This window comes from Stegostoma tigrinum, chromosome 11 (assembly GCF_030684315.1).
Source record: "Stegostoma tigrinum isolate sSteTig4 chromosome 11, sSteTig4.hap1, whole genome shotgun sequence".
Lineage (NCBI taxonomy): Eukaryota > Metazoa > Chordata > Chondrichthyes > Orectolobiformes > Stegostomatidae > Stegostoma > Stegostoma tigrinum.
This window is the reverse complement of record NC_081364.1, coordinates 24,116,667-24,130,694: the sequence shown is the minus strand read 5'-3', so window position 1 is coordinate 24,130,694 and position 14,028 is coordinate 24,116,667. Positions and strand designations below refer to the sequence as shown.

The window sequence follows — 14,028 nt, the reverse complement described above, 5'->3', positions numbered from 1 at the left end:
GAAACAGATAGCCTTGTTACATTGTGAAGCCACATATAAGCATTGATTTTGCACAGCATAGACACATGTATGCAATGAAGTTTAAAATCTTGTGTACTATTACTGCATCTTCAGACAGGTGCTTATTAAGAGAAGGGAACAGTAGAACAGGATGTTGCATGTAGTATTAGATTTGTAGTAGCAGGCCAACAGGGTCAGAACGATGCCAACACAAAGTAAAATGTGTGACATCCTGTTGAATTTTAGATATTTTGACCTGGGGCATCACTAGTGATATTACTCTGCACAACCAAAAATCTAGCATAGCGGTCTTATAGTCATTTGGCTGGTCATACAGTATTATTGACAGGCTCCCACATCAAAGCCTGTCTGTTTTAGCACTTAGCCTTTGATATGGAAACCTGTCCACTATCCTGTATAGGTTCTTCTCCACAGCCATACACACAATACTGATGGTTTGTGCATGGCCTATAATGTTTACGATTGTTGGTTGGTCATAATGCTTAGCTTAGAGGGAACATTGCCAAAAATATGACACACCCCGTGTTAATTTAGGTGAATGATTTGTTAGTGTACCATACTAATTATACAATTCACCAGTACGCTGGTCCCAGCACAGTTCAGATGAAGTTCATTCCAACTGTACAGCTTACTCTTTCTCCAGTACTAATGCCAGTGCCCGTGATTCATCACACCAATCTTTCAGCCATGCATTCAACTTCCACATTTTATTAACCAGATGCAAATTTGCATGTGCCTCAGGTGGTAATCCAGAGATAGTTACCATTGTGATTCTCATCTAATTTAGCCACAAACTGGTCATCACACACAACGTATGTTTTTGTCGTTGGTATCCTTGTGGAGTATGTCAACTAGATCCTTCCCCTCTCACTCCAAGGAGCTGTCCCTATCATCGGACAGGCAAGGCAACCTTTAGCTTTTAAACTTATACTGTTGGCTGCGGAGAAATGTCTGTATTGACAAAAGTTTCCCTTTCTACAGCTACGTTCTGTTTGTTATGCCCACTGAATGACTCTCTACACCAGGTGCCATGGTCAGTTTGCTCTCCTTTTTGCAGTTCATTCGGCTGTCCGTATAAGCTGTGAGAACCTTGAACCTGTTGGATAATTGCAAGAGTGAGGCTCTTCCATTATGACTTACTGAATTCTCTTACCTCCCTTTCTTACAGTCGCACCCCCCTTTCAGGAATCAAATGTGAGGTACCCAGCCCAAGATGGTGTGATTGCTTGCTGGACCAAAGTGCCCAAGTAATTTTCCTCTTTCCTGATATATCACAGTGCTCAAAGCTCAGACGCCAGCTAATTTACTTTAAGCCTAAGTTTCTCAAGCTGCAGACACTTACTGCAGGTGTGGTTGCTACAGATCACACAGATATCCATCAGCTTGCACATACTACAACTGCAAATCATCACATGCCTTGCGATCTTTTTTGTTTGTATTTAGGATTTTCAAGTTTAGACTGTCACTTGAAGCTACAACAATGGATAACCATGACAAGTTAACTTCCAAAATACAATTTTAATATAATTCTCAGTACCAATTTTGAACTACTGCCATAGCTTAGAGAGGTAAAAAAGATGTGCCCCAGTTAGTTGCACACCTGTTTAAAGTCTTTGTGTTTCAATCCTTAGATTTTGCTGTCTCCAGTTGCCTCTTTTGGGTCACTTTTGAGTTTGTGTAAGAGTCCAGAGCAGCACTCTGTCCCTCCATTTATATCTCTCTACTTATTGCTTATTGTTGTAGGACACCCTCTCTTTCTGTTCCATTTGCTGCTCCTGTATGGCATAAAAGCCATCAGTTTTTATTTTCAGTTTTGAAGAAGAGTCACTTTGTTCTCAAAACATTTAACTTTGTTTCTTTCTTCCCAGATGCTGCTAAACTTGCTGGGTTTCTCCAGCACATGCTTAACATCTTTCAGATCGCCAACATAAATACTTTGTTGTCATATACCATGATTTAAGCACTCAGTCTCAAATTGCCAGCTCTGTGTGAATTAGTGTTGAGGCCTCAGTATTCACATTTTATTTTGCTCTGTGTTGAAAATTATGATGGTGAAACATGTAATCAGCCACGCAGCCAGAACCTGATGTAAAGGATTGGGCAAACTTAGTGTAAGCATGCCACACTCATTGTTATACTACACTGAATTTTCTTGCGCTGCCTATCAACACAAGTTTAAATGGATCTTGCCTCATGACAATGGTTCCACACCCAAGCTAAAGATTCTAACACACACATTTCCTACAAGTACCCTTGTGCAAAACAGATTTAAAATCAGCCAAGAATTTTTTTTAAAATCCCCACTGTGACCTGAACTTTTTGTTTCTTTGTACACGTTTTATTCACATCAGTATGATGTACTAAAATTGAAAAGCTCCCAAGATTGCAGGTTCTTACGCAGAAATGACAGTTATGTGGCCTGCAACTGTTACTTCTGTACTTGAGAAAGGAATGCATGATGTCAGTTTACTTTCTGCAAACCACAGTAATTTATGCTGGATCTGCTCATTGCATGTTTTATGTTCCATTATGCATTTAATAAATTGACAGGAAATTTGGTTGTAAATAGACATCTGCAAAATGGCTGCAAGAATGGCATACTTTCGACTGTACCTTCCAATTAGGCTGTAACAGGAAATTCCATCCCTAATGAACTTTCCACCTGCATTGGGGGTCACATGAATGCCTGCTAGCTTATTTTACAATAGTAATACTTCTAGCTATATACTACTGTCAAGAATGTGCCATGAATGGGAACACGTCACTGCTATAATGAATGTTTGTGGAAAGGAAACCATTCTTCACCAGAAAAAGTTTGAAAATCAAATAAGTTATTTCACCATAACTATTTGATAATGTATTCCTACACTCATGCAAATATAACAGGAGCATTGAAGTCTCACAAAACATTCCACCTCCAGAACTCTCTCTCGCTTGATAAATTTAACTGAAATATGTCCTTCTGTCAGAAGCAGAAATAGAGTTCCAGTACCTGGTTGATGTAGCGCATTTAGACTTTTGACAAATCTAAAACTCATCCTCTACAATGTGTTTTGGCCCACTGGTAATTCTGAGAACAGATTGGTGAGAAAGCTTCTTTAACCAGGAGTAGTCTATTATTTCATAAACTGTTCCTTTGCCAAAACAAGAATGTAACTTGAATCAGAGATATATGAACTGGTGAGGCTGGAGTATCTGAGATGACAAGGTGTAGAGCTGGATGAACCCAGCAGGCCAAGCAACATTGGAGGAGCAGGAAATCTGATATTTCGGGCCTAGACCCTTCTTCTGTCTGGCCCAAAGTGACTTGAATTTGTGGTTTATAAATAAGTTGTGGACATGGTTTGAGCTTCATGTCAAACAATATTTTTGCAATGGAAAGGGCTTCTTTACGTGACCGAGATTGTCATTTCCAGGCCTGTTAATTCTGACCCCTCATTATTATCATAGATTTTAAAAATTACGCAGCAAGCTAGTTTTGTTTAGAAAATATGAAAAGAACCATGATGTTAGAGTTTGACTAATGGAAAGTAACTCAAGTGGGGAAGATTTAGCATATCTGAGCTAACCTTATTTTTAACCTTTTTAAAGAGTTTCCGTTTTGATCAATTTTGAAGTTCCAGATGCATCCATTCAGCCACGTATCTCTGCTAGATTTCCTCTAGGTTGTGCTGTTGTGCACATTCTCTGGTTCCAATTTCAAATACTAATATAAACCCATAAACCTTTTATTGTACCTTTCCATTCCAATCTTTTATCATATCTTTCTTTTTTCTTTCTTCCCTCCCTCCAAAACACTGCCTACTCTTCTTTTAAAAAAGTTTGCTTTTTTTTAAATGCTTACTTCTAACTTGACAGTGTTCCATTCCTCTATCTCCATGGTGATTTTAATAATTGAAAATGCTCAGCCTGGAATCTCTCGAATCCCACTCATCATACAAACACAAATTGCTGATGATACTCAGCATGTTGGGCAGCCTCTCGACAGAGAAACAAAGTTAATGATTTAGTTTTAAGATCTTTCATCAAAACTGGAAAAAGTTAGGGATATAACAGCTTTTAAGTGGGAACAGTGTCAGGAAAGGTAGGGAAGGGAGGAAAGAACAAAAGGGAAAATTTGTGATAGAGTGGAAGGCAGGGGAAATTAAATGAAAAAGGAATGCTATTATGTCTACTATCAATTGGAAGGTGGAGAAAACTGTCATTAGACCTAAGAGATCTTTGTTCTCCAAAAAGCGGAACGATCCACTCAACAGGAAAATAAGAAAATGTAACATCAAAAATGTGTTGGAAGGACTGAAGCACAGAAATTGTTTGTTATTTTAAAAAAAGTATCACTCTCATAGATCTCCACTTTTGAGTGAAGTCATGAGCCATACAAACCAAGGAAGGTCAAAGGTTCAATCTGTGTCTGTGTTGAGGTAACTTATCTCAGTGAAAGCAGTAGGCAGCTGGTCCCAATGTCTTTGAGCTCTGAAAAGGAAGAACATAAACCTGAGTTCTAGCTCCAAATCACTATCCAGTAATCAGTGGATGGAAAGCCTGCTTGCATGTGGATGTCAGCTGATAGTAGAATTGGGTTGAGCTTCGATCGTGATCAAATAGTCTGACAACCTTCTCTATCTTATCTCCCACACAAATAATACCTGCTTCAGTGAAGTGTTAGAACTGTGGCTCACATCTTGGAAAAGTAAATTGTTTTCAAAGTACAGCAAATTTTAATCCTGATTTAAAATGCATTTTACACATTGCAGTAAAATGCCTTTCAAGCGTGGGGAAGTTTTTTTTAACCGTTGGATTTCTTCCTGGATTTTTTTTTTGGAATTCCAGTCTTATCAATGACTTTCCTTCCATCAGAAAGTGAGAATTGTGGATGTTCTATGATGAAAAATGTTCAGCATCTTCCGCAACGAGTATTGAAGCAGTCTTTGTCAATATGCTGTAAGGCCAGGACAAATTCCAGGCTTGGGCTGAAAGGTGGCAAATAATGTGAATGCCAGGCTATTACCACATCCAATAAAAGCGAGCCTAACTCTTGGTGTTCAATGACATCACTATTGCTGAATATCCCACTGTCAGCATCTTGAGAATTACTATTAACTAGAAGCTAAAGCGTGGCCTAGCCACATAAATATTGACGATAAGTTTGGGTCAGAGAATACAACTTCAGCAGTGAATATCTCAGTTGCAGGCTCCCCAATGCCTACCCACCAGCCTCAAAGCTCAGATCAGGGTTTGATGGAATGTTCTCCATTTGCCTAGATAGACACTGGTGTTTAATAATAAGTTGACACCATCCAAGATAAAGCAATCAGCTTGATTGACACACCATCCACCACCTTCAACATTCACTCCCTCCACCACTGATGCATAGTGTCAACAGTGTGTAGTGTCTACAAGATGCACTGCAGGGACTCACCAAGGCTGCTCAGACAGTGCCTTCTAAATCAATGACCGCTACCATCTAGAAGAACAAGGGCAGCAGATTCATGGGCGCACCACCATCTGCACATTCTCCTCCAAGTCACACACCGTCCTGACTTGGAACAATATCACCATTCCTTCACTGCTCGGACACAATCCTGAAACTCCCTCCCCAGTAGCACCACAGGTGTCCCACACCCCAAGAACAGCAGTGATTCAAGAAGGCAGCTTACCACCACCTCCCTCCAGGACAATTAGGAATGAACAATAAAGCTAGCCTAGCCAATGCCACTCTCAACCCAAACAAATAAATAAAATGTGGCTAATTAATGGTCACTTCATGATCTCGGTGACATTGCCACTGGCATGCTATCTGCGGTGGGGGAGGCCCATGCCACTGGGAAAGTCTGGCAGTTTTAGGTGAACAGGCTGTTGTTGGGCAGATGGAGATTTGAGAAACCCGTTTGCAGGTTCTCAGGACCTACAGGCATTCTCCTCCCATGCCAATCACTGGCCTCTTGAACATGCCTCTGCAACTCCTCATGATTCCTGGCCACCACTATCTTGTGTTTGTTGACATGGTAGGATGGCTTTTAACCTCAGTAAGTGATTGTGCTTCTTCAGAGCAGTCAGTGATCCAATTGGCCAGTAGTTCTCGGTGGGATGTCCTCTTGGATGTCCTCTATGTTTCTCAGCCAGTCACTAGATATGCTTGCTGAATAACTCGGAGAAATTTAATATTTTTTCTGATGGCAACGAATGTTCGAAGTATTTAGGCCTGAACGCAAGAAATGTGAAGTTTGAAAGGATGTGAGTGCATCTCCTAATCATGAACTTCACAGTTTTATCACGTTCCTTTGATTCAATACAAAGCCAAATCTGCTTTGCAGTGGTACATGCTAATGTGTTGTAATTCTTTCCAACAATATCTGATAAACATTCTGATCCAGCAGCTCCATGTACAAATGCCAGAAGGTGCAGCACTACTCTAGGCAGGACTTTGACAGGGATAACAAGGTGTACAGCTGGTGACAACAGCATCAGAGGAGCAAGAAGGCTGATGTTTCGGGCCTCAACCCTTCTTCAGAAATGGGGAAGGAGTAGGGGGTTCTGAAATAATTAGGGAGAGAGGGGAGGCAGATAGAAGATGGATGGAGGAGAAGATAGGTGGAGAGGAGACAGACAGGTCAAAGAGGCGGGGATGGAGCCAGCGGAGGTGAGTGTAGGTGGGGAGGTAGGAAGGAGATAGGTCAGTCCAGGGAGAACCGACAGTTCAAGGGGGTGGGGTGAGGAGATAGGTAGGAGATGGGGTGGGACTTGAGGTGGGTGGAGGGGATAGGTGGGAGGAAGGACAGGTCAGGGAGGCGGGTACGAGATGGGCTGGTTTTGGGATGTGGTGGGGGGAGGGGAGATTTTGACCCTTGTGAAGTCCACATTGATACCCTTGGTTCCCAAGCGAAATATGAATGCTGTTCCTGCATCTTTCGGGTGGCATCATTGTAGCATTGCAGGAGAACCAGGATGGACATGTTGTCTGAGGAGTTGGGGGGGGGGCGAGAGTTGAAATGGTTTGTAACTGGGTGGTGTAGTTGTTTGTTGCAAACTGAGCGTAGGTGTTCACTACACCTCCCAGTCTAATACTACGTGCAACATCCTGTTCTACTGTCCTCTTCTCTTAATAACCACCTGTCTCAAGATGCAGTAACAATACACAGATTTTAAACTTCATTGCAGGAACAGCATCTCATATTTTGCTTGGGAACCCTGCAGCCCAAGGGTATCAATGTGGACTTGACCTGTCCGTCCTCCCTGGACTGACATATCCCCTCCCTAACTCGCCACCTACACTTACCTTTACTAGCTCTAACCCCGCCTCTTTGACCTGTCTGTCTCCTCTCACGCTATCTTCTCCTCTATCCATCTTCTATCCCCCTCCCCCATCCCCCTATTTATTTTAGAATCCCCTTCCCCTCCCCCATTTCTGAGGAACGGTCTCGACCCAAAATGCCAAACTTTGCTGGTGCTCTGATGTTGCTTGGCCTGCTGTGTTCATCCAGTTTCACACTGTGTTATCTTGCTTGACAATGTTCTTTTTTATGGTTTTGAATTCAGACCTGATTGCACAGTAACGTACTGAAAACAGCAGTATGCTGCCACTTTCCGTATGTCTTTCCAATAGAAAAATAAAATGTGCATAGTTCATAAAACAATCTAAGATGAGTTAGTGACAGAGGCTAGTTTCTTGGTTCTCCAATGGAATAGTCACATAGTGGTTTTACAAGAGATTGGGAAGCAATGGTGTGTCTGACCTCTTGGTGTGGTTGTGGGAATAAACTGGAGAAAGGTGGAGATAAAACAATAAATAACTAGAAAATAAGACTACAGTGTGTAAAACATTGGATCAAGATTCTGCCTGCCCGCAACCTAAAACATCTCCAAACGGGTGTAAAAATCGTGCAATGCTACCACAACGCTGCTGTGACTTGTTATTGAATGGGTTTATTGAATGGGTTATTTAAACTCATGTACAAAATGTGTACACTTTCTACTCGCTGCATACCTATTGTGCGCATTCTGCAAACAGAAAGCTCTCTGTGTGTAGTAGTAGTGTTTTTTGCAGAGCCAGCAACGTTTGCTGTCACAGAGCTGTGCACCTCTCCTCCCCTTTTCTCTCCCGACTTCAGCAGTTGATGCATTTGGAGTCTGATGGTGTGCAGCAAAAATCTGTGACATTTGAGGCGCTGGAGGGATCCAGCGAGCATGCTCAGTGGGCCAGCCCGCTCAGATAGAGGAAGCTGGTTTACATAGGAGTCATACCAAGCATAGCCTGCATGTCTGTGCAGTTAACTTGCAGCGGGCTGTGAGGAGAGCTGGCGCGTTTCGTTTCTGTCACTTCTGACTTCTCTAACGATGAAGAGCCCAGTCTTAAAAGTTTCTGGCCTGTGAGGCGAAAAAAAAATTAAGCAAACAAAAAGTCTGTGGGCACAAATAGAACCTTTTTTTGCCACATTTGTGCTTGTTAATTTTTTTAACAAAAGTTTTATTTTGGATCTGAAAGGCTGGGGCCTTTCAGCTTTGGAGGGAGAGAGAAAGAAGCTTATTCTTGAAGCGCGCTATCTGGTTAAGCAAACAGCTGGCCTTTTTGCTACCCAGTAAATGCTACTAAAGAAAATGGACCTGCTGAACTATCAGTACTTGGACAAGATGAGCAACAATATTAGCATCCTTTGCTTTGAAGGTAAATTTCATTCGTTATTCAGGAATTGCAACAAAATAAGCAATGGGTTGGGTGCATTTTTTTGTTTCTGATCTGCTGAGTGTCACTTTGTTACCATACTCCCTTTTAGAAAATCGAAAATGTTTACATCTCGCTTTTAATACAGTCAGTCAGTTTCTCTTCAATTTGCCTGTCATTTTTCTTTATAAAATCCGGTTTGTCTTCCTTTGTTTGTGGAATAGCTGTATTCGCTGTGTGCCCAAGGCGCCGGGGATCCAGCCGCGCTAACAAAGGCAATTTGCTGCCTGTCTGAGGAGCCATGTTGTACTTGCACAGTCTGACTCTTTGTTTAGCTTATCATTTCCTGTGTAGTTCTGAGGAAGTTCTGACATTGAAAGATGTGTACTTCTCGCAAACGATGGCTGAACCAAAAAAAACCTCTTTTGTCGTTCTAAAGACTTTGCACACAGTATTTTGTTGTACTGTTGAGAGTTGAGTAATGTTCGAACCTTTTGGGGTACTTTATTGTTAAACCACCAATAAGGAGTAGTGGATAGCTTGATTTTTAGATTCTAAAAGCATTAGTGTTATAAAGTTCAGAGATAATGTTATAAAGTTGTTTGGCAGAATACTCTCTCATAAACCCTATTTGGTACAGTAATATACATTCTGGACACCAAGTCAATTAAAGCTGCATATTTTTGGATTTCATTCAATAAAAGTGTAAAACAGAGTTAACTGCAAAAGGGTGTTTCTGTACCTGACCTGTTGATTAAGATATTATTGCAAACTGTTAAGCAGTCTTATGTTTGTATGTCAGCTTTATTAGCTTCAAGTTTTAAAATTGAATCTGTTAATGAGTTACAACTGTAACACCTAGAATACAAGTAAAACTTTAAGCTGAGTAGAACAGAATTCCTGTTTTAAATGATTAACTTACAAATGAGATTTCTTTTCAAAACAGTTGACCGGAAGCTTGTTTTTATTCCTGTTACTTTGCAATTTAACTGCCAATTCAAGAATGAATGTGGGAGAAGTTAAAATATAGAGTAGACAAAGGATTAATGTTTTTCTGAAACATTTTTATGTCTCTGATTTCATTTGTAACTTTGTTAGTTTGTTTGGTTTATTTTTCCTCTGTGTATGCAAATATTCTATTCAAAAAGATTTTATCTCAAATTTTGGGGGTTTCCACAAATAATAAAAAGTACCCAGAGTTTGCAATCTTAATTATTTTAATAATGTGGAAAATGCAGTATAAATGAGAAAAGTTCTGTAGTTCAGAAATGCTTATCCAGAATTCATTTGGTATTAATAAAGTTAGAAATTTCTTTTATCCAATTTTTTTTCACTGAGATTCAACATATGATGGAAATTAAGAATGGTTCAGCCTATTTTGATCGTTATTATGATTTATTTCTAAAAGTTTGACTGTTCTGTTCTGGTTTGCATGAAATTAGTGGAACATCAGTTAACCACATCTGTTTTCCAATTTTCAGCTTCTTGGGCATATTAATTCAGTTTGAAATCATTAAGAGTTTTAATGCAGTTCAGTGATGCCAAACAAATTGCAGCTTGGCAAACTTGCTTTTGCGGACTCCTGGGAACTCTGACTGTATGTTTGAATAAAGATCAAAGACCAAAGCAAACTTTTAATGGTGGGAATCAGGCAGTCATAATGCACAGATTTTATTCTTAATCTTTTTATGAAGTTTCAGAATGTGCGGTTACAATTAGTTTTTCTCTTTACTAATTGCCTCAATGTTAGCAGTGATTGTGACCTGGAAGCAATCCTGCTCAGCAAATGCTTATTCAGTAACATTAATGGCAATGCCAGAGGTCACTGATCTGGTCCACACATAATTGGAATTAAAAAATTTGATATGTGTTGGCTTCTTTCTGCTCACAATCGTTTTTAAAAAAACTACATCAGTAATATTCATGTACAGTATTTAGAATATCAGTTGCATTTATGAATACAGTTTTAAAATGTACTTTTTTTAATAATGGGAAAAATGGTTTTAAATATCTTTTATCAATCACTACAACCATTGCTGTCCCAAGCTCCTTCAATGCAAATCGAATTTTGTCTGGAGCTTGTTGCTTAGGAACATTGTGATCGTGTCAGCTTTATCTAGTTTGTTCATATTTTGTTATCATTTAGTTTGACTATATTACAGTATTATCAATGTAAATTTCATTATAATAGGACACCTGCCGAGGTACAATGATAAAACACAATTATTAAATTAATTTATCCCATCAATTATTGAAATGCTTTATTATGTGCACAAGTTCCAACCAATTCCCACAAAAATACTTTGTATATAATAGTTACTGAATTCTACCCTCTGTGTATAGTTCCTGGCTCTGAGTGGAAAGTAAAAACGATGGATCATTTTATTATGTTCAGGTTGTTTAAATGTTTTTGCTTACAATGATTGATTGGGGCTTTAACTGGTAAGCTTTACTAAAAGGAAAAATAGTTACAGAACATTGTCAAATTTCAAATGAATTCTTGTTCATTTTGAATTTTAAAATCAAAAATGGGTAATTCCCAGAAAATTGCAATTGAGCTGAATTTCTGAGACTTCTGGTGCCTACTTTTAACTCTGATTCAGTGTGATCTGTATACCCAGGATGCAGACATTCAGCAGTCCATCACAGAAGCTGAGGCAGCAGCACTGGGGTGAAAAGGCTATATAGCAGAACCATTCTGTACCAGCTGCCTGCTCTACTGCACCGTGTCAAATGACAGACACTTGATACTCAGTAAATTTTGAGCTTCAACATCTGCATCTTATTTTTTCTTCGTGAAAAGGATGTTCATTGAGCTAATTGAATCTAGTAAAGATAGTTCAAGCATACTGTGTACAGTAGTAGAATTATTTAATTTGCTATTAATTCTATACTGGAAAAAAATCCAAAGATGTCATTCCCTGTGGTGGGGCTAGTATCCCTTGATAATGATTTTCATTTGTTTAGTTTGTGTCCAGATGGCTAAGGCAACAGGAGGTGTCCTTTTGTGATATGTACTCCTTCTGTATCCCTCTCCTTGGCCTTGAACTGCAGTTACTAGTATGTAGAACCCAAACAATAAACACCAGAATTTTAGCAGCTGACCTTTTGGGTGGCTCTTTGAGCAGCAGAATAATTAATCCTTTAGCAATATGATAACTGATTAGCTTAAGTGAAAGTGATTCTCCTGATGTATGTGAGTGATTTCTGAGCATTTCACTTCAAATAGTTGTTCAGAAACCTATTTCAAAATCCTTTCATGACAGGTGAAAAGCAGTTGGCAACTGAAAATGTACTGAGTATTTCAGAGTTGCTGGAAAGGCGTGAGAAAGACTCCCTTTTAAGATGAAGGATAGCCAAAAATATGGAGAAACATCTGTGACTGGAAGCCTGGTACATAATATAATTCAGTAAACAATTTTCTCTTGGAGATCAAAATTGCCTTTTTTCTCACACACGTTCTGAAATGCTATAGTCAGAAAATGTGACATTCTTTTGAGATGCAAATAGCATGATATATAGCCCATTATCACTTCCAACTTCTATTGAAAAGTTGTTCACAGTTACTAAACGGGCTCCCAAATACTTGATCAACATTTAACTGTTCTACCTGGTCATATGGTATTAGTTTGGATTTTTGCTGAGAAAATTCAAGGACACTTTATTTTGGGAAAAGATCAAACTGAGTTTTCTGAAGACTGGTCCAGGCCCGAAACATCAGCTTTCCTGCTCCTCTGATGCTACTTGGCCTGCTGTGTTCATCCAGCTCTACACCTTGTTATCTCAAACTGAGTTGACAGTTGAGTTTCACATTGTAAGAATTGAGCAGTTTCCTTTCTTCTGATGGACCAGGAGCCGCCTTTTGGTTTGTGTTGATGGCAGTTATTTTCAAATGTCAGTTCTGAATTGGAGCTTTGGGTTTGAATCTGAAGTATCAATCCAGGTCAAGAGATAACAAAGTGTGAAGCTGGATGAACACAGCAGGCCAAGCAGCATCTTAGGAGCACAAAAGCTGACATTTCGGGCCTATCTCAGATTCTCCAGCATCTGCAGTTCCCATTATCTCTGATATCAGTCCAGGTCACTTGTTCGTCTCATCAATCTGACTGAAAATTAGACATTTCCCAAGTTATATTAATGTCTATAGGGTTGATGTGTAAAGTATACAGATAAAATCAGTGTCGTCTGACTATCTGACCAATATTTACCATCACCTAAAATAGGTTATATGATCTATTTAATTTTATGGTCAATGGAACCTTTTGCACAAATTGACTCCCCATAGTTTCCACTTTGTAACAGTGACTACACTTCAAAACTACTTCATGAGATATAAAGAATGTTAGATTGTCCTGAGGGGTTGTGAACAACACCTAATATAAAGGCAGGAGTTTTTTAAACTTAGTGGTTTTTAATATTTAGTTATGTTACAAAAAACATCATTTTTGTATAAGCCATATCAGGTCTGGTAATACTTAGAGCATTACTTCTTTCCTTTCTTTCTCCTGCACACTATTTTGGCGGGAAGCAAAGTCCACTTAAACCAGAGTGATCCAGCCTTGTAAAACCTGATCTGCAGCTTTGTGCAAACTGGCTTGACATCTTTATGTTCACTGCTTCATCTCTCTGCAAAGGGATAAAAGGAGAGGTCATTTTCAGTGCTATCGTCAGTGATCTGAATACTCTTTCAGTTCCAAAAAAACTGGAACAGATTTAAATGGAGGCAAGGTAGAAATGAAAAGACGAATAGTGGAAACAACAGTCGGCTTTGTTAAAGTACAGCTAAAATTAAGACAGAAAAATTGCTCATGCATAAGTCTGTGGAATTTCCATCTGTTTTGCATGAGAACAATTTCTCATATGCAGATATTACACTCGGAGATAGCAGGAACTGCAGATGCTGGAGAATCTGAGATAACAAGGTGTAGAGTTGAATGAACACAGCAGGCCAAGCAGCCTCAGAGGAGCAGGAAGGCTGATGTTTCGGGCCTAGACCCTTCTTCAAAAAAAGGAAGAAAGGTCTAGGCCCGAAACATCAGCCTTCCTGCTCCTCTGCTGCTTGGCCTGCAGATACAACACTGTTGTTTGGCATCTAAACCTGGATACAAAATTGAAGTGTGCTTTCTCATCAAACAACTGATTGGGAATGTGATTAAACTTAAGTTCAGCAGCCTTGTTTCCATAATTGAGGCAAGTAGATTGAAGTAGCCAGATGGTCAACCTAAGATTGACCAGTAAGCAGCGCTAGAATGGCCATAATGAAAGCAAATCTAACTGGTGTATGTGAGAGAGAATCCAAAATGTTAATGATGTTTACATTATTTGTGTATGAATAATTCTCAGTTGAA

The 14,028-nt window shown here is 39.5% G+C and overlaps 1 protein-coding gene across 3 annotated transcripts in view; it reads left to right on the top strand.

Moving 5' to 3' along the window:
* vgll4b (vestigial-like family member 4b) overlaps positions 1-14,028 on the top strand; it is a 198,901-nt gene that overhangs the window by 139,586 nt on the left and 45,287 nt on the right. Inside the window, exon 1 of one of the 3 annotated variants that reach the window (XM_048547835.2) lies at positions 8,207-8,683. The exons of the other annotated variants lie outside the window; for them this stretch is intronic. Within the exon in view, the coding sequence (XP_048403792.1) occupies positions 8,602-8,683 (82 nt within the window). The 5' untranslated portion in view covers positions 8,207-8,601. Of the gene's footprint in view, positions 1-8,206; positions 8,684-14,028 lie in introns of those variants that run through there. 3 annotated transcript variants of the gene reach the window in all.